Here is a 24,581-nt window from a genome sequence, read left to right on the forward strand (position 1 = left end):
GGCTGCAACACATGACCTATACTATCCCTTTTTTTTTTTTTTTTTTTTTTTTTTATTTAACAAGTCTGTTTTCATAAAGGACCTCTTTAATACCCATCTCTGCCCCTGCAATGTCTCCCATTTTAATGGCTTTCTGAGCAGACAAACTTGGGTGTTTTTATTTTCTGTCACCCAGCAGAATTAAAGTCCCTTGCTGAACCCATCAATCATTTTGCAAATAGGGGCCAGGGCCTCTTTATCCTATACACAATCTTTGTTATTACCTTCTGTTTAAATAAAAGCGATTGCCCTTCTTCAGGAAGTGGTGCTGGATCACATTATCTTATCAACCACAGATTGGAGTTTGCTTCCCCACTAATTCCCTAGGCTTGTTTGCTACCAGTAAGTTCATTACCTCTTATCAGGAATTTTTAAGTGAGAAAGCGCTTTTCTCTGGGAAAAGCTGTGTCCAGGCATGGAGGAGAGGAGTGTGTGAGAGGAATGTTTGGTTTTTTTTTTGTTTTTTTTTTTTTTTAACTATTTGTTTTCCCCGATGTGGGAGGTGAGGCAAACTGTACATCCCTCTCTCCAGGGCTGAACCCAGGAGCTGTGTGATGAGCCGGTCCCTGCATGAGTGAGGAGTAAGAGAACGGGAAGCAAATTGGTCCCAGCTAGAATATCTCATTGCGTACAACTGGTTTATTGGTGCACTCTTCCCTTCTTCCAAGGGTGGGCAGTGCTGGACACCCGGGGGGATGAGACCCAGCTGGACGGTAGGGTGGGGATGGTAAAAATGAACTGGCCGTATCCTGCCCCAGCACGTTATCACCAGTTCCACCAGCCACCCTGGGGAGAGGTGCTCTGCTCGGGGTCTTCTGCCTGGGCCACTTCTCCCTTGTCAGGTGTCCTCCCTGATGATGTCTGTCCTCCCCAGTGCCCCGATCGCAGCCACAGGAGCTGCCAGAGGCCAAAGTGTGGGTAGCCCGGAGCCAACAAGCAATGCCTCGAGTGCTCTGGCACCTCCGAGGAGGGAGGGGGACATTCAGGGTGACAACGTGTCCTGTGGGGAGAAGTCTCTTCTTATACAGCTCTTGGGAAACACTATCCTTTTTCAGAAAGTCCATAGCTCAGTATTATCATGGGATTATTATTACCACCTCATTTTATTTTCCTGTTATCTCCTTGCTATAGGCTTTCCTGAGTCCTCCAGCATCGGTGGCAGCTTGAAGCAACAAGTACGAGTTAACAGTGTTATGCACAAATAATTTCCTATCGCTGCTTTTCAGCACGTCCCTTTGATTTAATTGTCTGTTACCTTCTTTTCAAATTACAATGAAAGTAATAATATCCTGGTGGCTTTCCCTACACAACTTATTTTTTGACCCTTTTTATCATGTCACTACTTATTTTTTGGATCCTTTTTATCACTACTTTTCTGCCAGCACTAGCAGAGATTTTGATCCTCGTTTTTCCCCCTCTTGGCTCCATAGTTTGGCAAATCACTTTGACATGGAAAATTGGGTTTCTGGTGACTACAAAAATATTTCCAGGAGGTGGTCGCTTTCTCCATTTCTAGCAAAAATTCAAAAAGGAACATTTTAATTAAGGATTAGTGCCTGTGCTTCTGCTGTCTCTTTCTTCCTTCCAAGGGGATAAAATTTTGATAATGACAAGTAGAGGGGAGAAAAAAAGCCCAAATATTTTTCCTTTTTGCCTCTTCTTTCCAGTGGCAAAAGCCTGTTTTGGTGAATTTTTCCTTCTTTCTTTTCAGGGCTTGTGTGCTCTGTTGTAGGTAACACGTGCACCGCCAGCGCTGCCCATCCTGGTGTGGTCTCGAGGTCCCCTGTTTTCCCAGTATGTGTGGCTGTCCCAGGGGAACTGGCACTGGGCCGGGAGGAGCTGGAAGGGGCGGTGGGTATGTTGAGATACGGCTGTGATGCTCACCCAAAAAACGGGAGCTGAGACGCGCTCCCACCTCCCCTCTCTTCAGACACAGCATCTGGGCGTCGCAGTCCCGTTGCTGTTGGCGCATTCTGGACTGGGACCGGCTGGGGCAGTACGGGGTGAGCAGACCCAGCTCTCGGGTCCTCTCAGTGCTTCCAGGGGCCGTGCCCCTTCGCCTCTGCGAGGTGGGAGCTGCTGCAGGGAGGCAAAAGGCCGGGTGACAGCACGAAACCTGGGACGTGCTTCCTCTGTCACCCCAGCACGGGAAACGCTGCCAGCGGCAAGCACGGTCCCGTCCCCGCTCATGTGCATGGTGCTGCTAACACGGGCGCTCTCTGTCCCCGAGACTCACCAAGTCCTTCAGAAGATCCACAGAGCAGGGAGGAGATTACAGCCAAACACCCAGCTCTTCTCCCTTCCCTTTCTGGCCGATTCTGAAACGGAGGGAAAAGGCCCTGGAGGGCGACAGAAGTGACAATCCCGTGCAACGGTCTGATCCTGCAGCCTCAGGGTTGCTCACTCCAGATGCCCATGGCCCAGGTTCCCTAACCATCCCTTGTACCCCCCAAGGATGGCATGGGCTTCGCCCCAGAAAAGGATGGGCAAATATCAGGGCAGCTGGACAGAGGCTGTTGGTGCAAGCGTTGTTGTGGGGTTCAGCACAGCACGGGCGGAAAGGCAGAGCCCTTCGCTGGGCTCCTTCAGCCACCAGCCCCTTTTCCTTCCCTGGGCTTTGTCTTCTGGCTCTGGGGTCTGGGCACAAGTGAGGAAATAGGTGCAGAGCTGGAGGAAGCCGGGCTAGCGCTCTAATAGACTAAACACACCCTGCAAAGTGGGTTTTGACATTCAAGCTGGGCCAAGCTGGCCTGGAACTTTCCATTACAGTGCTTTGTTTTGCTGAAGGAAAACTTCTGCACAATCAAAAACTTCCAGAGGAGACAGATCAGTTTCTCTTTTTATCTTCAGAAACACCTGACTGGAACATTTTGAGTCAGATGCAGCGATTTCTGTTGAAATGGTCACCTTGGGACTACACAGCCCCACAGTCAGCTCACTATGAAATCATTCTGCTCTCACAAATATTGCTATGAATACACACGTGTCTCGAGGGGCAGGTTTGGTGCCATCTCTTTATAGGAAAAAGAGTGTCTGAAGAGTCAGCAACCAGCCCTGATCGCAGGAAATACGGGCCAGGCAGTCCCACGTCCCCCTCTCTTACGGCTCCTCGGGCCACGATCTCGGCCACCCACGCACCAGTTCTGAGTCCTGCAAAGGGAAGGCGCACCAAAGCTACAGCTCCGAGAAGCAGCTAAACAAAATCGGATAATACACGGAGCCACGGCTCACCCAACCACTGCCTGGTGTAAAGCAGAGCCAGCCTGGCCACGCGCTGCCAACTGCAGACCCAGGCCGGGGAGAAGAAAGTAAATTCGTGGCACAAAATCTGGGGAAGACGCCTGTGATGGAGGATGAGTGCCGTGTTCCCTGCTTGCAAGTAAATCACTGCTCGGCAGCACAAAGGTCATATTCGCAAATCACTCACTTCCTTTTCTTCTTCCTAACAAGGAGGTTTTGGCTTGTTCAAAAAAGGCTTTGATTTCCCGGTCGTAGAGTCCACTGAGCTTCTGGGCATAGACCTGGAAAGTAGAGAAATGGCCAGATGAAAGCAAAAAGAACAGATTTGAACATTTCAGACCTTTTCCTTCAACGCAATGTCCGCCGCCGAGTCCCAGACTGCTTTCTGTCAAGCACAGGGGTCCAACATCATGTGGCCAAGTTGGCCAGACTCTATCCTAGAAGGGCCAAACGCTGGAAGCTTGTGGGTGGCATGGGTTTGGTGAAACCACGCTCTCATCGGGAATGAACCGGTCTGACCAATCTGTTCCTGGTGGATGGTTTGCAATAGTTGCTCAGGATTTCAGCCGTACCTTGGGGAGATCGCAGAACAGAACGGGGTTGGTGTTCCTCAGCCAGGCCATGAGCGGGGTGTAGGGTACCAGTTCCTCATGGTGGAGTCCATGGCTCGGTGCAGAGAGCTTGTCAACGGGCTGACCAAAATCAGGGACCCGAGCATTACCCTAAAACAACCGAAAGGGCAGAAAAAGTCAAATGAAACATAGCCTTGAAAAGCTCTGTGAAATAATTGCTTCATGATCATCCTTGAATTTCCAGTTCTGAATATGTTTGAGAAGCAAATTTAAAAGGTGAGGCACGGCACGCGTGATCACCTTGAACTCTAGTTTTAATCCCACGTGCTGGGAACAACTCTGAGCTGACCCACCAGTAATAAGTGGGGTACTCCAGCCAAGCACAGTGGTCAGGAGAAGACACGGGAGAAAAGCTCATTGCTCAGGACCATGCTGGAAATTGTCCCTCCAAGCACCCAGGGGGTGGGTATGCCTGGGGAGGGGGGGATGCAGGGGAGAGGAAGGATGCTGGGGGGTTGATGCAGCCCATCTGCCAGGAGCTGGCAGAGCTGGGACACGGCACCCACAGGCTCAGGGTCGTGGAGGTGGGACGGGAGCTCGGCAGGTTCAGAGCGGGTCCAGGCGGAGCAGCCAAGGTCTGAAAATCTCCAAGGATGGAGATCCCACCGTTCCCTCCCAGTTCCCTGCCCGTCACATCCCTTCCCAGTGTCAATGCTTGAAAGTAAATGCTAAAGATTTAAGGAAATAACACTGAGGATTTTTGGGGGTTGCTCCTTTTCTCTTCATGAAACGAAATCTAGAAGAGTAACATTTTCCTTTCTGATTCCTGCCCACTGTAGCTTTTAAATTGCAAGTTGAGCACTTGAAAATGTTAATCAAAGGATCAAAGGATTGGCTTTTATCTTGGGATTTCATGTTACAGATGAACAACCACCACTCTCCCACCCCTTCCCTGAAGTAAAACAAAAAAATCTAAAGCAAAAATCTTCAGGCCTAAGCACTTTTTAATGTGACCAGAGGATTAATGATTGTCATGGGAGGGAATCTGATAGCCTGATAGACACAGAATTGTGCTGGATTTCTTCCTCACGCCTGCAAAACTAACCAGAGGGCTGGGGGGGGACACAATGGCAGGGTGAAGGTATCTGAAAAGGCCTCTCTGGGGAGACACTTCAGGAAAATCCTCTTACGGTGGCATCCCCTATGCTGCTGGTACTATTTGACCAGAATATTCAAATCTCCCAGGATTTTGAGGTGCCATGTGAAGAGCAAGGCCCACCTGCAGCTCAAAGATGCTCGTAATGTGACTGATGAAAGAGCTTTCGAAGTTCTGCTTGAGCGTTTCAAACATGATCAGCTGCTCAGCCACAGATTGCAGTTTCCGATAACCTTGAGGAAGAAAAAAAAAAAGAGAGAGGGTATCGAGGTACCGAGAGGCACGAGCTGTTGTGGCAGAGGACCAGCATCACTCAGCACGCTGACAAATATGACAGGTCTTCCAAGGAGTAAGTTCTGGGGTAAATACTAGCACCCAAAAGCCAACAAAGGGGAAAAGATTTGTTGTGGTACCAAGCAAATACAAACAGGGAGTTTAAAGTAAAAAAACTAAATAATTGCAAAGCATCCGCCAGTCCAACCATGGCCAAGGACAAACTCTCAGTCTCTTCACAAGGAAAGCTCAGGGTTTTATGCCAGGATCAAGTCCTTGTACTCTGGCAGGTCTCCAACAACACCCACAGTGGATACTGCTACGACGAATTATCATTTTTCCATGCTCAAGCACAGACAATTGGGTAGCCCCAGGAGACCACAATTTCTAAATATGCCTTTTCACCGGCTCCTTTTTGAAATAGAAGAGGTGTTGTATACAGATGGCAGACAACGATGCCTGACACCCAGGTGTTTAGAGGAACTGTATACATCCTTGCCATAAGTTTGCCTTAACTCCAGTGTGAACTGGACCGGGCGGTGCCCGAGCCCGGAGGTGCCTGTGGGCTGTGGATGCTCCAGCCTGGCCGCTTGCAGCATGACTTAGATTTCTCTAGGAACGGAGCCAATCCACCCCCACACCCCACCTACTTTTCTCCGTGGCTGTTCAGAGGTACGTTGGCTTTCCCAGCCCTGCTCGACTGTGCTCTCAGCTGAAGCTGCTGAAGCCTTTGAAATCTTCAGCAACGTCTCCAGAAGAAATCCCACCCCGCAAGCCTGTTTCCCCAGCTCGCAGCTCCGCGTGCGCCGCAGGGAAGTGATGCTTGTAGCTCTGCACCTTACACCCCAGGTACCCCCAGGTGCTGCTGCTGAGCTTCCCAAATATATGCCTGCTTTTACTTTCTATCCTACTTTTTCCCGGGCTGCCCGGCAAGCCTGTGAGCTGATTTCTGGGAACACCCCCCCCAGCTTCAGCGGTTCAGGGGCCCCTGCAGAGGCTGGGCAGTCGCAGAGCAGTGCTGGGTGTGCAGCACAGGTTGTGGATGGGCCGGTGGCTCTGCTGTCTCCAGACATAAATCTCTGCTCTCTACTCACCGGGCTGTACCTGGATGTTCATGCAGGCAGATAAAGCCTCTGCTGCAGCAATGCAGGCTTTCACTCTGCCGGGGCTGGAAAGATCTGCCCGGCTCAGGGCATCGCAGTGTTCCCTGCTGAGGTTGAGGTGGGTCTAAGGACAAAGGCAGAAGAGAACAGGTCCAAGCACAGCCAGATTCTCAGCCCTTCTCATCCCACCCAGAAGGCTGCTGGCTTGAAATAGCCAAATGGTACCTTCTGCTGCCAGGCTGTCCCTCAAGAAGACTGCGCTGCCCTACCCCCGTCAGAAATAAAGCTCTGCACAATAACAAGTGCAGTAGTCGGCATGGAAGCCCTGGCAAACCTCAGCACCTCTGGGATCACTGCTGGCAGCAAAGCGGTGGGGAGGAGAGAGAAAAAGCTAAGGCGACTGCAGCTGGAGTGACTCAGAAATGAAAAGGTCAGCGGCATAGAGGTCACCGTAAGCAGTGGAAGTGAGGATTAGCTGTGCTATTGCAGCATAGTTCTTGCATTTACGGCATGTTATGTTTGTAAATAATTTGCTTTCCCATATTCCCAGAGCTCATCAAGAGCCTTTCCGCTGGCTGGGCTGTCCCCTGTGCCAGTGTCTCTGGGGCTAGGAGGTGCTACAGAGAAAAGCTCCTTACACTACCCCAGATGCTGAGACAGGCTGATGTGCACAAAGCCCACAGCTGCCGGCAGACATGGATTTAACAGTTAAGTTACCTTCAAGGGTCAGGGGGGAGGAAAAAAAAAAATCAAACAAAGAAAACAACAAAAACAAACCAAAGGATAGAAAAGGAATGAGGAAACTCCCATCAGTGGGAAGAGGTGCAACAGGGTCCCTGGACAAAGAGCCTCTCCAGGGCAACGGGGCATCCCCAGATTGCTTTTCCCGTGGCAGATGTATAATTTGGCTCAGGACCCACTCAAAGTCCCCAGTGGTTCCTCTGCCTGTGAGGTTATCAGTGCTGATGGGAGCAGGCTTTGAGCAGGGGTGGGTGTTGCATGCTCTGGCTCTCATTGCTCTCTAAGTACTGTGCTCGCCTATTCCTGCGTAAGGATTGTTGGCTATTGAAATTACTATTATCTACTAATGAGAGCTGGTTTTCCCTAGTACAAAGTTATAAACTGAAAGCTCTCAAGTGAAGGGAGGAAGCAAGCAACTACTCTCATCGACAACTGCTTCCCACATCATTTGAAGCTCATCTTGCCCACAAAAAGGACTTTCAGGGACCACCCCTCTCTTACAGCCCCAGACCATCTGCACATCATGCCTGCTGATCATCTGCCTGTAGTCCATCCCAGCTGTGTGGCCGTCCTTATATTATCAAGACAACAAAGCCCCTTGTTACTCAGCCAGAAAAGCTCTGTAGTCTTTGCAAACAGATGATAGTTTTCAGAGGGCTTGAGGCTCACTGAAAGTCTTTCGTAATAAATTCAACAGGCTGAAGATTTATATCTTTGCAAATCCACATACCGTGAGGAAGAGGATCTCATCCATCAGCCTTGTCTTGTTGGAAACGATGCGATGTAGCAAGGAGTTTTCCTGGTGGATGTGATCCATCTGCTGCTTCACGCTTCCCAGTAATTCATCGTAGATCTGCAAGGTCTCCTCCACTCTGGCCACCTCTGCCAGGGCCTCGTCAATGGAGCTCATCAGCTGCATCACCTGCTTCTCAGAAGAGATAATGGCTCTAAGGTTGGCCTGTGAAATGGAGAAACAGAGGGCTTCAGCGCCGTAGCAGGGACTGATCACCACCATCTCAGAGTCAACGGTCCCGAACAACACCCTCCCAAGTCAAAGCAGAGACCCTGTCATTATAACGTGCAAGATGCTGTTATAACTGTAGCTGTCCTGCACCACTACCTGCACAAGCTCAATGTCTCGTCTTCGCACTTGGCTAAACTCTACACCAGCAACCACCTGCAAGTCCCAAGGGCCAGGGCAGAACAAAACCCTTCCTTGAGCAAGGTGTACACTCAGAGGACTTTCATCTTCCACAGCAAAGAGGTTACTGCGGAGTCGCCAGGCGAATCCGACCATGAGCAGAGTACAGACTGGAGGGTTGGAGAGGGTACCAAGCCCTGCTGGCTTCTGCACCCCACTTTTCCCTCTGTGCACTAAGAACATCTCAAATGGACACTGCGTGGAGCCCCCAACCCTCAATCCCCACACTGGTGAAGTCCCCTGAGGAACCTGGGTGTCTATCCCACGTTATTTGTAAGAAAACATGCCAGCTTTGAGGAACTGGCCATTTCTGGCTGGCTCGGACACGTTTATGGAGACCATGGCCATGCCAAGTGCCTGCTGCAGCACGTTTCGCACAGCTCCAGGCATTGACACTGCTGCCAGGGTGTTACCCAGCTGAGCTGCTCTGGCAGTGGAATTAATAAACAGTTAAATCATGCATGAGACATGCACATATATATGTCTCTAATATGGAAACTGGAGGCACAATTTGCCTAGGGAGGTCTCAGGCATTTGTTTTGACGGGTGGTAGAGATATAACGGCGTGTTAATCGCTGCTGACAAGCTCCGCTAGAGATTAACTGCTTCCAAATGTTAATTGTATCATTTTCAGGGCCTATGTACCATGTGGGATATCAAAAAAAACCAATCAATAGACACGGGCCTGGGAGGCGTGAGTCTTCCAGACTGCTATTTTTTTCTGCATTAATAAAGCTTTTTAAAGAAGTTTGTCTTTTCCGATATCCTAATTTTCCAATGTCTTTTTCATGGAATGAAGAAGAACAACAGAAGCATCGGCACCCCCCAGCACGCCCCACACTCAGCTGGCTAGTGGGAAACGAAAGGAGGAAGAGAAATAAATTCTTGTCAACCCAAGTCAACTGTGGCTTGGACCCACCCTGTGCTCCGAAATAGGAATGTGTCTGGAAGCACAGTAGGTGCTGGGCATCTACAGTCCCTGTGGTAAGGACTTTCTCTTCTCCCAGCTCCACCTGCACGGCTATCGGGATAAAGATGAGCTGGCAGCCCCGGCCCTAGAGATGCTACATGCAGGATGGGATGCTGGAGCAGCGCGGAGGGTGCTCCTGGAATGTGCAAGAGCCACTTTGCAGCGCACGCCGGGACCGGGCGGCTTGGGTCCCACCGGCAAAGCACGGAGCACAACTCCCCCGGCAGACGCGGTGCCACGTTGGGGAAGCGTGGGAGAAAGGGCCACGAGGAACGGCCTCAGACGCGGGCAGATCCACAAGGGATCTGGAAAGGTCTGAGGGATTCTGTAGGAAAGAAAAGCCTGGTATCACAGCAAACACAGCAAAGCTCCTCTGTCAAAGGGTAGAGATGAAACCACCCTCAGTGCAAAGCGATGCTGCTTCCCACAGGGAGCCCAGCGACGGCAGGGTGGGCCGAGGTTTCGCTTGCCACCGGGCTCAGGAGTTGGATTTGAAGCCCGGCTTGCTAATGCCCACGGAGACTCATCTCCGACGGCACCAACGATGCTACGCGAATGCTCCTTCTGCCCCGGAGCCCAACCAGCCCACGCAGACCAGCGTGAGGGACCTGGCTGGGAGCAAACAGCCCCAATCCCAGGCTGCTGCTTTCCAGCCACACGCCAGGGACCCCGACCTGTGGCCACGGGGCTCTCTGCCCGGAGCTTCGCGTTTTATTAAATGTTCCTCAATTACAGCCATAAACCTCCCGGCAAGCCCGTCGCCGCCGTGCCTACAGATTGTCTTGTTAGGGCTTGGCAACCCCCCGGGGGGTTGCGTTGAGCAAAGCATCAGTGGTGACACTGGCGGGGCAGCTGATGGCAGAGAGGGCTCTCCGGAGAATCGCCGCTCGGGGAAGGGTAATAACTCTCCCGCCGAAGGCAGCAGAAAGCTGCCGGGAGCTGCCTGCCTTTCAGCGGGTGCTGGGATCCTGCAAGTACGTCGGAATACCAATGTAAAAATCAGAGCTCGCCGGTGCCCTGGCCGTGCTTTCCTTCCCTCCCAAGCACATAAACGCTTTCTTGCTGTCGGTGCGGTGTTTCGCGATCCCCAGAAGAGATGGGTTAGCGGAGGGTGATTAGTATCGTAAGAGGAAGACGAGGTGTTATCACTGGGATGCGGGGAAAAACATTTAAATATATGCATGTGCTAGCCTAACTTGCTGGTATTAATCATGCTTAATATCATACATTAAACCTTAGAAATAGAAACATCTCATTAATTAATTTGTATTAGCAATAAGTGACATTCTTCATTAAAGGGCATTAAAATAATGTATTCGACAGCGCCTTTCATCACAAAGAACTTAATGGAGATTTGTTAGTTACTCTGCTAGGGTACCTTACCGCGGGGAAACAGCCACAGAGTGCTTGTACGACGTGCCAAGGGCAGGCAGGAGCAGACCTCAGGAGTTTGGTCTTCCAGATTAACTACAAAGTTTCCAAGTGTATGAACTCATATATAAATGCGAATTGGGAATACAGCAATTTCTGGAGCTAAAGGAGGTTCGATTTAAGGTTTGTGGTTTCCTGTACGTTTTAGGCTATTTCTTGTGGCTTATTTTTTTCCCTTTATTCTTCAGTTACCTATCTGTAAAATCCTAGCACCAGGTATATTAGCATAAGATAAACGTTCAAAGCAGCTATCTCATTATTTTGCTCCAGCACTCAAAAAAGAAATTATCCTCTGCAGAAATGCAATAAAATACAGCAGCTCTAATAAAGTAAATAAAGCTCACTAGTCTGAAAATAATGTGCGCCTTCTCCATTGGCCCTTTCTACTACAGTTTATCTTTCACTTTTTATCTCCTTCCAGCTCTGTTTCATTTTTTTTTACCTCTTTTCTTTCTCTCTAGCTGCTGCTTTTCCTTCTGTAGGGATCACTGCTGGCCCTTTCCTTTTCCTTCCTACCCAGCTTTCCTCCAGTCTCCCCTTCCCGAGGTAACTGAAGTGCTTGTGCTCAAGTTAAAAAGAAAACAAAACCAAACCCCCAAACAAACCTGAAATAACAGGAATTTTGGATCTATCTGTGACAGCCTTCATGGCGACGTGGCAGGACTTGTCCCCACTGCTTCTGGCTGTGGATTTGGCAGGAGCCCGGGGAGCTCTCAGAGCCCCAAGGTGCCTGGCACGTTAACCCTCCCCGTGGGACACCCGGCCCGGTGCAGACAGGGGTGGAGATAAACAGCATGGGCACCGTCACCCCCTTTTCACCCCGTTTTCCCCTTGGAAATCATTTCCAGAGGAGGTTAAAGCTGTGAGATCGCTCAAGATCGCCGCCGACCTGCCTGGAGGTGCAGCTCGTCGGCCCAGCAGTAAGGGCTGGAGGCAATGCCCTAAACCAAATTTATTCTGCACTGGTGACCACAAAAGCGACGCTCCTAATTCACACTGCGTGGGACACAGACCTTCTGCGCAACGCGAAGGAGATCCCGGAGCTCCCCAGCCTCATCCACCGCCCTCAGCCAGCCCCACTTCACTTTGCCCCACACTTAGACCCTCACCCATCCCTGCGCTGCCCCCAGAAGTTATAAATCCCTCACAGCTACGCATCCACGTGCAGCCGGGCTCCACATCCCTCCCTGCAGCTGGGGCTGTGCCGCTGCTTTGTTTTACCCCTTTGCCAAACTGACAGTGGGCTGCCACCACGTTCATCCGAGAGACGCCGCTCAAGCCAACGCCTAAGGGTGGTTAAGCTCAGCAGAGACAGATATCTGGTGCCTGGCTGCCGGGCTGCAGCTCCTTGTTTAGACACTGCAAGGGTTGGGCAGCCGCAGGACGGGGCACAGCGGGACAAACACTGACCCTCGAGAGGGGTCCTGCACCCGAGATGCCTTTTGAGCTGAAGCAGCCCAACACCGAGATGACTTTCTCACCGATCAAGCGCTCACGGCAAACGAAGGAGCTTCTGATACCCAGAGACTCCACGCCAGGCACCTCCTTTTCGGTTGGGTCACAGCCCTCGGCCCCCTTACCTCGTCCAGCACATGGAGATCGTTGCTCAGCTGCTCTGCGAAGGCCACGGAGTTGTTCACAAGGGGCTCGTGCTCCTCCATCAGCTTCAACACGTCAGCAGCTTCCTTTGGTGTCATCTCCTGGTAGGCACTGAGCTCCTCGCGGCTCTCAGCCTCCGCGACGTCCTTCTCGTCTTCCCGGGCCCTTTGCTTCCCTGCACGGGCAGGAGGAGACGTGGAGATGGCCAAAGCCTCCTAACTACGTCATTTTGTTCGCCCCGGGGGTCCCACCGAGCCCAAGGGACACGAGTCCGGTGGTCTCGTAATCAGTTAGAATAAGATCACAGCGTGGAGCAAAGGAAGCTGCGCATGGGATGAAGGGCCAGCTTTGTAAGAGGGACAAAGCGGACGTTTGGAATTTAATTTGAGCTCTGCTTGTGTTTTCACATGCTCACTTCTCGGGGGGTCGCGTGTTGGGGAATGTTGGTACGTTTGTTACAGAAAGCCGAGAAAAATTTCAGAGGTTAACAGGCTTCTGATCAAATATACTGCTAGTCATGTGTTGTAGAGTAAAATATAGTTTTATATCCATATATATCTGTATTTCCTGATAAACTGCTGGGGAATGTTACCAGGCAGGCAGCCAGTCTCCCCCTGGCCTGGCATGACCAGCACTTTATTGCTCACCTTCCCCAACCCAGAGTGCAGATAATGTCTCTGAAGATAAGATAAACTGTCCATCTATTTTTCTTCCCAGCCTAGCACTGTGTCTCCATGGCAAGTCAGTGGATAAATCGGGTGGCTGTGCCTCCAGATGCACAAAACATGGGTCCTCCTGTTTCCCTCTCACTGGTACCCACCTCAGCCTCTCCCGTCATCCGCCTTCACTGCTCGAAATTTATTCACCTCCCACCCCTAAAGCGATGATAGTGATGAATCAAAAAACCCAAACCACTCCGAGTGTGGCAAGGAAACTAATTACCTTCGGCTGCGCAGGAGGGGACATTCACAAATGTGATAGAGCTGGCGAGGAAGCGGTGGTTCAGCTTCCACAGGCATCTGATAAAGGTTTTCTTCTCCTCAAAGTTGCTAGCGGTCCACTTGTAAAGCTTATCGAACTGCAGGTCAAAATCCAGGCTCGCCTAGATGTCAACAGTTAATTACCACATCACAGTTAGCTGCCCCTTGCCACACCACGTGCGCTCAGCACATTTTAACAGCAGGCACTGATGCGAGGACAACCTCGTGCACCCGGAGGAAAAACACCTCCGGGTTGTAGGAAGGAGGGGGGGATACACCTCTGCGTTGCAGCTTTGAGGTTTTGGTGGCCCCAGGAAGCCACGTTGTGCCTGTGAATGACCAGCACAGGGCTTAGATGTTAGAGGAGAGAGCTCTGTGTGTCCCTTCAAGGGCTGGGGGATGATCCTGACAGCTCCCTGAGACCACCTAGCAAAAAGCCTGGCTGGCCGTGCTGGGAAGGTGACCCCGGGGAGACCAGTGCCACCGGCCGCATCATGCCAGTGACGACTGGTTTTGGTGGAGCTGCACAGGTATAGGCAGACCCAGATGTGATGAGGGGCTAAAATGGGGTGTTGCCCCCAACGACACCTGACGTGATGGACACCGGCTGTACCGTGCCCAGGGCAGCTGCTGTCAGAAGCTTGATTTGAAGTCTTTCGATCCCTGAAAAATTCCGTATTTCCAAGCTGACAGCAGGCGATTCCTCCAGTTACCAGCAAATCCTCCTCTGTGCCTCTTCCCTGCAGATATAGACATCTCTGCCTGGACTTCTGCTGCTATCCCAGAGCAACTGGGTAGGATTGGAGAGGTATGTTCATGGTGCTTGGCAAATAATCACAGGCATGATAAAAGCAATGAATATAGAAGGATACACAGCAATTCTGACCCTGGAAGGGGGCACCAGGACACACATAACGGGTCAGACCAAGCAGTCAACCAGTCCCAGTGTCCTGATCCAGTATGCTGGTTTCTTTTCAGATTATATAAATCCCTCACCTTTTACTGCAGGGCCTGAACGCTGATGAATTTTGACAGCGGCCAGTGACAGATGCTTGGGAGAAAATGCGTTCAAAGGGCAAATCCAGAGGTACATTGCCTCCAGGATTCCCTGCCAGCCTCCAGCAGCCCGTGATCCAGCAGCTCACCGAGCCAGAGGTCGCATCCACCGCACTGTGTTTAACAGCCCTTGAAGGACCTACTGTCCCCGATTCCCTCTAATGGTTTTTTGAACTTATTCATAGCGTTGGCATCCACAGCATCCTGTGGCAATAAGCTCTGCAGTGTAATGATGTGCTGAATGAGAAAGCTTGAATCAACTGGAGTTAGGTGTTCGGGGCAAGCCCAGCACCCACCCTGCCTCCCACTGCAGATATTCCGCTCTGCAGTCCTCGCCCGACCTGAAATCTCAAACCTCTCTTCGCTCAGGAATTGGGAACACCCAGAAACAGGCTCCCCCCACAAGCTCAGCCCTGAAGTCTCCCCAGCAGCACGGTGGTACCACACGTTTCACCCGGCATCTCCCAGCGGCCCCACTTCCTGACAGGGGAAGGTCACCCGAGAAAACAGTAGCATGGACCGGGGAAAAAAGCCCCCCCTGGAATTTCTCCATGTTTTTTTCATCCATATAAGTGTTAATATCTCTACGTCTATCTATGCCCAAAGGATGTAGTCTCATGGAAGGGGAACTCCGGCCACGGGAGGCTTAATTTTTGCCACTAAGCAGTGTATAGGTGGAGAGAATAAGGGAGGTTGCCAAACTCAGAACACCCCCCAGAATCTCCTTCCTGCGCCACCTCATTAGCTCTGCGGCACAGCCTGATCTCATCCTCTGGAGAACTTAGAAACCGCACTTATAATTATTGATACTAATCATCGTAACAGACATAGGGTTTACGGGGGATTGACGCAGCCCTACGACGCTTTAAGGGTTGCTTTCTAAACACCTCGGAGCCATCCATCACGCCCCCGCGTTGCTGTGCCGGCGCGGGAGCAGCCCCTGCAACGGCGCAGAGCGGCGAGGTCTGGGGGAGGAATTCGCAGCGCGCGTGGTTTATGGCGCGCCTTCTGAGGAGCTATTAAAGCAGGGAGGCACCCGTTAATCGTTTCATAAATATTCATAGTGGTTTGGTCAAGGGAGCTGTAGCTTTAAGCACCGCTGGACTTGCGGTGTCAGCGTTTTGCTGGTGCCAGGGAACAGAGAGCTTCCCAGCGCGCCGGAGCGGACCTGGCGCCCAAGCCCTTCGCTGCGTGTCCTGAATATTGCCTCACGAGCTGGGGGCTGGCTGTAGTCGATATTATCTGCTAAGCGGCAGAGGAGAGCTCTCGTTTCGACTTCCACGGGCCTGCCAAGCCGCTCAGCGGGGAGGGACGGGGCGGGCACGAGCACCGGGCTGCACTGGGGAGCTGGCTTTGCGCTGGGGTCTCCGTGGTGGGACCCGTGAGGTGTCAGCACGGGCTGGCTGCAGCCTCCTGCTTCAGGCTCTCCTCTGCCTGGGGACCTCGTGCAGCAGCTTCACCCGGCGAGTAGGTCCCATTTTAGGAATGACACGGGCCATTTCGGCTGCCCCTGTTCAGGAAAGGCCAGTTCAGCCTGGAAGAGGCAAGGAAGAGGGTTCCAGGCCTGATGAAGGGAACAGAGAAGGCGATACGGAAGCGGAGACTAAGAGGTCAGTCTCCTCAGCCTGCCAGAAGGAAGGTTAACAGGGGAGGTGACTGCAATCTAAAATTACGTCTGCGAAGGAGAAAAGCTGTCTAACCTAAAGGACAGCCATGGCCCACGCGCAGACGGGGGTGATGTGGGCAGGAATACAGGCTGGGAGTCAGAAGAAGGCTTCAGCCATCGGGACAGCCCAGTTCTCCATTTGCCTCACAGTAGGAAGGCATTCGAAGACACACCAATACTTTATGATAGAGTATTATCTGTTTATCTCACTTGGATGGCAAATGAGGGGGGAAGGACTCAAAATCCTGGAGGTATCTTCTAATCCTAACTCCTCAGAAGCCAAAGCAGTTTAGAAGACTTGGTGGAGCCAGGCTCATCTGCTAGAAGAAAGCTCGGGCAGGATGAAATCGTGTATTCCCTTGTGTACAGGAAAATGTAAGACAGTTCAGTTCTACCCATGGGATCAGGATGGCCTGCAAACCTGCAATTGTGATTTTCCTTTCAGACATGCCGTGCAGATGTACTTTATTTGTCCTGGATGTAGAACTGGAAAGCTATTCTTTTTCGCATTTATTCCTGTGCTTGTGAAAACCCAGGCACCTTGCCAAAGACCCTGGAACATTCACATTAATAAAAAAACTAATTATAACAACTTTAAAGACACTCTGCCAGCCCCAACAGCAGAAAGGGAATATCTCGTCCATGTTTTCTTTCCCAAAACCTTAATGTCACCCTAAAAGCACAGACTCATGCTGACTCCAACTCTCTAATCCTTCTTTCAGTAAATGCCTCCATTTAATCTTTAAATACCCTATGCAAATATCTGTCAAGAAGCTCTGTCAACATGGATCGACAGATGGGCCTGACAGTGTGTTCTGCAAATGCTGGAGACCTGACAAGAGCCCATCTCTCCAGCCTCCGAGGGCTGCTGCAAAAGAGCTTCAGGAGGTCCTTTGCCTGAGGAATAGGGGGGGTTTGCCAGCTGATTTTGATGAAAGCCACGTCCAGGCAGCGGTCACCCTCTCACTGCTCACCCTGGTCAGGTATTTGGCCAGCCTGGTGTTTCCTAACTTAGAGAGGGATGACTCGGGAGGGAGGAAATTGCTCCAGCCTCAGCATCCTGGGCACAGGCATCTCCCTGGAAGAGATGGGGGAAACAAGAAATCCAAGAGCACTGAGGTAGGATGGAGGAACCATCCAGGGAGGGACCTCAGTTCACCACACTCTAGGAAACGGCTCTGAGGGAAGGCAGAGGGCTATTACATTTTTTTTAACAGTGGTTGTTTCCTCTAAATTAGGGTTATTTGGGCTGGTTCAGTCCTATATTAGAAACCACACACACACTGCTCTTCCCACCATCTAAACATGTAGGCTGACCTCCAGAGGACCCAAATCCTCCTATAGATCCTCGCCTGGGTCTCTCTAGCTTCATATTCACCTCTCTCCTCCCTGACCAGTTCTGCCCCACGCCACAGAATTAAAATCCATCCTACCTGATTGAGAGTCTTGCCATCTACCAGCTTCAGCTCTGCTAAAGGCCACCTGTAGGTTATCTTGTACTGCTCTCCTCGGTCCACCTTGACCTTCACCAGAAACGGCTGCATTGGCCTAAAGGCATCCACTGAGGATGAGGGGGGAAAAAAAAACAAAAAACAAAAAACAAAAAAACAACCCCACATAATTATTGATAGCCCAGTACACAACAGATCAGTGTGAGTAGACAAGGACAGATGGACACGCAGACACTGATTTTGCATCGTGGCTCTATAGAGAGGTGCTACAGGGTTTCTACTGAATCTTCACGGAGTATTTACATATGGGCAATGCTCTCTGGGGCCTAATCCAGAGTACCGTGAAGCCTATGGAGGGATTCCCAATAATTTCAATGAGTTTTAAACCAGGCCGTTGTGCTCTACACAAGGCACAAGTAATAATTCAGCAAGGTCCAAATGTGACAGGAACAGGGCACAGTTCCAGGGGTAACTCATGGGTAGTTCCAGGGGTAGCTCATGTATTTTAGATGCTACTCATAGGGTGGCTACATCATCCCTTGGAGATGTTCCTCCTGCCCTTCACTGGCTACGGAGAGAGTTGTAGCACATATTTTACGTCAAACACTATGGCTAAGGCTGTCAGAAATTAATCCTGTAGTAGGTGACCACACTGCCGAGAAGATCATGGGCAGGAAAGTCTCTCCCCTGTAAGTCTGTCAAAAAAAAAACCAACTATGCTAACAACTCAGGAGTGATGGAGCAACTGGAGAAGCATAGACCAAAGGAGACGGAAAATTTCCCAGAGCACTTGCACCTTTGGATTCTAATCAAATAGCTACGTAGTATTCCTGAAACGTCCGCGTACTGCTAAAACTTTCACCAAAACTATGGAGAGACAGAATAAGGCTGTAACGCTGTGCCATGTTAGAATGGTTTGTTGCTGACCTCTAATGACAGATTTGATACAAATGGTAAAAAACCCAATAATCTCACAAGGGTGAAGAGAGAAATCCTGCAAACCCCAGCTCTCTCCAGCCAGCTAAAGATCATCAACATTCAAGAGGGAACTTCGGCTTTTGTTGCCAGTTTTTGACAGGCTACACTGACATGGCACAGCTCCTATCTTTGGATTAAGATTTCCTTCATTTAATCTTAAAATACAGCATTCCAAATAGCGGTCCTATCACTTCTCCCAGATTAGGAGAAGAGCCATCAGAGACCAAACTCTTGGAGTTTGCAAGAAACGTCCCTGGGTTTGCAACCTGTCTCCCAGCCCCCCGGGGTTCTCACCCACAACACAGAGAACGGACATCTTCTTCTTCCTCCCTGTCTTCCAGACACGAACGGTTTCCAGCAGCCTCTTTTTCTGCGGGTTGAACACATCTTTTTCCAGTGAGCTCCAGAGAGAAGCCGTGGTGGTACCCGAACACGACAGCAAGCGGTAGCTGCGGGTGCTTCCCACCGATGCTGGCGGTCACCGCAGCACCTCCTGTGAAACACAAACAGGCTGGGGGCACGATCCCCACGCAAGCCCTGCCACACCAGTAAAATACATTACCCCCACACTGATTTAATCTCTGTTGCCTTGCAGACAGCCAGGTCATTGGTGCAGATCTGAGGCTGGAAGGGTCTTTTATAATCAGCTGGTCTGAATTCCTGCCCAGTGCAGGACCACAATAAAGCACCCCTAACTTCTTCAAAAAAACCCTCCTTTTTGTTTCCAACTCAACATAGTATCTTGAGCAACAGGACCATGTCCATGGGCAGGCGGAACAGGTTAGCAGCTACGAGCAATTGGCCTAGATTGTTTCAGCATTTACAGCCCAAGAAATCACCCTCCTGGGTCACGAAACACAACCGCTCGAGTTGAGCCGCCGTCGCCCCGCCACCAGCACGGGGTGGACACGCGTGGCCGTGCAAGTCGACGCTGCAAAAATAAAAGCGTCCCCCCCTAAAAAGGCCGCCTTGCCGACCTCGTGGCACGCTGAGCAGCCCAGGCGTGCAGGGATGCAGCTCACGGGACGCGGGGGGATGCTGGAGCCTCGCAGGGCGCAGACAGAGCCCTGGCTGCCGAGGGGGCTCCGAGGAGCTCACGGGGGTTGACCTGCTCCCTCCTTGGTCCCCTAAAAAGACACATTTTTGGAGAAATAGCAGGAGAGGAGCCTCAGGCCACCACTGATTTCCCCTCCCCTTCTGCCCCCAGTTCCCTTCCCAGGGGTGTCCCCCCATCTCCTACCACACAGCCCGGGGCAGATGCTTCCCCAAAATAGCTAGCTCATCTTCCCAGGCCCCCTGCCTCATTCCCTGGGGCTTGGGCCCACGAGCAGCAGAGGGAAAACACCCCGTGCAGAGAGTGAAAGCACTCACAGGTTCCACCTGCTTGCTGACTCATTAACAAATCAATATTAAGAGGCAGCAGCTCCTAAACCCCCAAGGAGACCCTCCCTCCTTTGCTCTTTTGAGCTTCCCTGGCCCCAAGCTCATTATCTAATTAACCAGAAAGGAGAAAGGGGGTAATGCAGAGGGAATGGAAGCCCAGGTGTGGTCTCAGTTACTGGGGTGAGCCCCTCCTGCAGACAGTCGTGTTCCTATTCCCTGGCTACGTGCTGCGAGCTAGCACTTCATGGAAAGGTGCGTGCGCTCGTGGTGGGGCTCTCCGGCCAGCTGAACAAGTGCAAATTTTTTGCTTTCATAGTCTAACAGGAAGCAAACCCCGACTCTTTCTCCCCCTCGTTTTGCTTACGAAGCTGAACGTGCTTCTCCGCAGCCTGAGAATGGCTACGCCGTGCACGACTAAAAGCCGTCTAAGGAAGTGGCAGCGTCCGGCTTTAAACCATCGCAGCACACCTCGTGGCGTTTTGCAGGAATAACGTGACCGCCCCTTCACAGATGAGGAAGGTGCAAGGCAGAAAGCAGCCTAATGAAGAGGATCTCTCCTGGCTGCCTCCTTAAAAGTGATGCTCCAAGCACCGTGGTGTCTCCGGCACAGATGCTGCAGGAGAGCCCTGCCTCCAAATCCAGCCCGCAGAGAGCGAGGGAGCCGGCCCGCTGCAACCTCTTGAAAGCTCAAGCAAGCTCAGCTCAGTTCTAGGCTGGAACAAGACGACTCAATTCAGTTTGAGGTATTGAAATACACGGATTCAAGCCAACCCGATACAAGGAAAGGCTCTGTTTAAATCATCTTTGCGGAAGCAGTGTTTTTAGCAAGAACGTATTGCTGGCTCACAAACCTGAGGTCCCTTACCCTTGAGGTTCCTTCCAACCTGGTATTCTGTGAGTCTATAATTCTATGAAATTGCTTTTTTTTAATCCACAATATTCTTGATGGAAAGTTCTCACACAACTTCCTAGTCAGACCTAAAGCTCATGAAGATATATTTCCACTGTAAGTCAAAGCCAGCACTACCGGGGAGGAGATGGCAGTTCATGTCCTGTATGTCGTGTCTAAACACTCTGAAACAGCCAGGAGTTCTATTACAGGCTTTGACCTAGGTAGGGAGGGAATAAGCAAAGTGGTTACAGCTAAAAGGTTACATTTAATGAAAATATTTTAGTAAGAATTAGGGGTAAATAAAAATACAGACTGTAGGAAAATAATAATATTTAGAAGAGGTGCTTTGAATGTTTTCTAAGAGAAATACACTGTTGCTCTGAAATTTACTGGTTGCTCTGCGATGAACTGGGACACAAATGAAACCTTCAGCTCCCCATAGTGATGGGGCTTTCAGCTCAGCCACGTAGTTAACGAGCTTGAAATCACAGTTGTAATTATTTAAGCTTTTTCTACCGTGGCTGTGACCAAAAAAAAAAAAAAAAAATTGCTGCTAAATGGTTCTGTCACCATAGCATCTCTTTGAATGCAGTCCCTCACCAGGTTATCTTGGTTTCTCCATCCCTGTCAGCTTTTCGGTCTCTCTGATGGCATTCACCTCCAGAGGCAGGCAGGACAGCAGCCCAGAGACCCGACCGTCTCCACCGCTATTGCTTTCAAATCCGCTAATTCGTTTATAATAGCACTTGAGCAACAGCTACAGGAAAATGATTGAAAGCCAGAGTAATAGAGGGCTCGCTGCTCCCTGATAAGTTAATGCAGAAAGCACAATACTTTCCACGAATGTAATTGAAAAGCTGTCTGTAGCAGAGCCAGTTAACCCCCCCCCCCCCCCCATTTTCTAGAGACAGGCTGTAAGACCTAAAGATCCCCGTGAAACCTTCCTGAAATTTTCGCAGCGGTGCACATCACCCATCCAGACAGCTGACCGCAAGGAAGAGAGCGTTAGTGAAAGGAAGAGCGTTCAAAGACTTTACCAGCCACGTCTTGCTGAGGATAAATTGTGGGATTTCAGTCGCAAGAAGCCTTAGAACAGGAAACAGTTTGCTGGTGAAATGAAAGCTTTACGAGAAAAACAGGAAGCCTGAAGAACCTGAGCGAAGCTGCCGGTTTGAGGTCGGGGCAGGAAATCCCTTGTGCAGATGCTGCCGAGATCAGGTGCTGCTGAGAGCGAGCGGAGCATCGGAGCAGCTGGAGATGAAGTGGGTTTTGACTGAAAGCAAAGCAAGGTAAAATTGCCCTCCATTTCCTCTTTGTTTTGCTAAAGAGAGTTGAAGTGCCGGGCAGAGAACAACTGCGGTTCAACCTCCAGTCAGATGCTGTCTCCCTCATCCTTCTCCTTTAACAAGAGATGCAGGAGTTGGACAGGATGCTAATGGCACAGTGCTTGCCCTCGTTAAGCAAGATGCATGATCACGGTGTATAATTTAGCTTTAAGCATAAAGGAAGCCTCATGCTGTTTCCTCGTAACACCTTGGGATACGCTTTTGCATTAACCAAAAGCCGGGTCCCGTTGAAGCCAGAGGACTGCAGGCATTTGGGGACAGGCGTTGGTGCGAGTGCTATCCTGCAAATAACTGAGGTCTGTGCTGGAGCCAAAAGCAATAAAGCAGAGGGGAGCCAGAGCCAGGAGCTAGGAATGAGGATTTGGAGAAGCAGTGTCAAGGCCTGGCAGCAGGGCAGTGGCTGTGAACGGTGCCTTAAGGATGGACGACTCCCATGGTGGAAGGGCTGGTCCTTCCATCCATCCTTTGCGGTGCTCAGCCTGGGAGGAAGCCTGATTTATTCTTTCGGTGGAAATATGTCAGGGGAAATGAGAGCTCTATGTTTGCCTAGTCTCTGAAGTCTCATGGCCATAACCCGAGGAGGGAATGCCCTGGTCCCAGCTCACCTGGGCTTCAGCCTTGGCCCCAGGAACCGTGCCAGTGCAGAAATGTCAGTCTTGAATGTACCTGGGGCTTGAACCACTGACACTTTTGAGGGTAACAAAGGCAACCTAGCTTTCGGCCGGTGCCAAGAACTGCCTGGGAACCAAGTGCCTGGAGCTGAACTGCCCAGGGTGACCTTAGCCAGGAGGAAGGCAGACAGACCCATCTCTGGTGCAGCCTGCGTATCGTCTTCACAGTTAGCTTCAGAATCAGGTTTTTGCCTCCCCCGAGCAACCCAAATCATCCACTGAGAAGCTCTATCCCAGGCCCCGGCACCAGCTTACGTGTTTTGATGTCATTAACACATACCTGTGCCATACTTCTCTGCCTCAGCACGAATCTAAACGGGCAGAACAAGGGCTTAAAAAGCAAGAGTCACTGGGAAGTGGCAATGGTTTCATTGAACTGTTCATTTGCCAGGTGTGGGCGAGGACAGGGGACGCTGCGGGTCACAGCCTGCTGTGAACTGTGGTCATTTCTCCTTCTCCAGCACGTTACAGTGGGACCACGACTGAACACGGGTTAGGGCAGTGAGGTTGCGTAGGTTCCAAATTGACACCCCGGTGTCACGTCAGGGTGCCAGGTAAAGCCGCCTCTACGTGCCTGCTGTGTTTGGCGCCTTGGAACAACAACTTATTTAATTTGTGAGCTTCAAGGACATTACGTGCACTCTGGAGGGTAAATTCGATGGGGCAAGCGTTATGGAAGAGACAAAAATACGATCGCACCTCACGGCAGGACTGCATTAACACAGTATCATTTACTGCAGGACAGTAAAGATGCTATGCCAGGCCTTCCACTCCTGACTTCGTATTATTTCCATAAACTCAGACTTCTTAACCTCTTCTTGCTCGCAGAGAGGGGTTTTTTTCTCTTCCAACTGGCTGCACACACCTTCATTATCATTCCTGGGCGTTACAGGAGCACAAGGGGGGAAATGCCTCCCTTGCATGACCACATTTGAGGAGAATAATTCGTCCAGATGCCAGCCTGGCACACAACCCACTGGGAGCAGCCAGGGGTTTTTAAGACCATCCTGCCTGGCTAAAATTAAAAATCTGGAATAAAACAGGAAAGAAGGAGTTACTGTAGGATTTCTGGCTTTACTTGGGCAGTCCCGGGAGCTCGCAGAAAGCTGCTCTGTAGCACTGCAGTCTCAGGCATTGGCGCCCGGACAGATCATTCCCCTGGATTATTTCCCTCGAGTCTCACGGCTGCTGTAGACACTGAGGAATCAAAGTTTTTATTTTAAGCAGACGGTACCTCTAGTCTTCTGAAGGCTGGGGAAGAAAAAAAACCCAACAAGCCTTGAAAAAAAACCAGCCGTTGCTGGCACGCGTTTCCCTGCCCGCATCTGCAAGCAGGATGAAGCAGCTGTAAGAGTGATGCAAACAACCAATTAATCTCAATTGCTGCAAACTCATAATCCTAATGAATTACTTTTAAAAATACAGGGGTACTTTTAACAGTTTTCATGCAAAGAGAAATTAGGAAATTGCATGTACAAATAAGCTAATAAAGAAAAGGGAAATGCGAGTGTGGAAATACAGTGTGCCTTGCATTAATTTTTCCACCCAATTCCAAATGCAGTAATAACTTGATTATTTTAACATTCAGGCTGGAGGAATCAAAACCATACACAATTTGGAGTGTCTGATTGCTGTTCCCTGACTGAGATTAGCAATCTGCAGTAGTTTGCTTTCCTCTTCCTTCCCAAAACAGGGAACAGAAAGCTGGTTTTGCCGCAGGGCACAGCAGAGAATTTAAGCTATTTAATTTTCTGCTGCGGGGACTTGTAGTCATCATTTGATGTCGAATCCTATTTTTGGTGCTTAAACAGCCTGCATTCCCAGAATACCTAA

The 24,581-nt window shown here is 50.6% G+C and overlaps 1 protein-coding gene across 4 annotated transcripts in view; it reads right to left on the reverse strand.

The window, feature by feature from the left end:
* LOC104360233 (exocyst complex component 1) overlaps positions 1 to 24,270 on the reverse strand; it is a 33,290-nt gene extending 9,020 nt beyond the window's left edge. For 3 of the 4 annotated variants that reach the window (XM_042807327.1, XM_042807329.1, XM_042807330.1), the window contains exons 1-10: positions 21,769 to 24,270; positions 18,751 to 18,949; positions 17,461 to 17,588; positions 13,268 to 13,427; positions 12,307 to 12,500; positions 7,855 to 8,082; positions 6,375 to 6,507; positions 5,131 to 5,240; positions 3,852 to 4,001; positions 3,467 to 3,560 (exon numbers count right to left, since the gene is read on the reverse strand). In XM_042807327.1, the coding sequence (XP_042663261.1) occupies positions 3,467 to 3,560; positions 3,852 to 4,001; positions 5,131 to 5,240; positions 6,375 to 6,507; positions 7,855 to 8,082; positions 12,307 to 12,500; positions 13,268 to 13,427; positions 17,461 to 17,588; positions 18,751 to 18,772 (1,219 nt within the window). In that variant the 5' untranslated portion in view covers positions 18,773 to 18,949; positions 21,769 to 24,270. Of the gene's footprint in view, positions 1 to 3,466; positions 3,561 to 3,851; positions 4,002 to 5,130; positions 5,241 to 6,374; positions 6,508 to 7,854; positions 8,083 to 12,306; positions 12,501 to 13,267; positions 13,428 to 17,460; positions 17,589 to 18,750; positions 18,950 to 21,763 lie in introns of all 4 variants that reach the window. The other variant, XM_042807328.1, reaches the window with a different exon arrangement.
* Positions 24,271 to 24,581: the final 311 nt, after the last annotated feature.

The sequence above is a fragment of the Tyto alba genome, unplaced genomic scaffold (assembly GCF_018691265.1).
Source record: "Tyto alba isolate M040663 unplaced genomic scaffold, T.alba_DEE_v4.0 Super-Scaffold_5, whole genome shotgun sequence".
Classification (NCBI taxonomy): domain Eukaryota; kingdom Metazoa; phylum Chordata; class Aves; order Strigiformes; family Tytonidae; genus Tyto; species Tyto alba.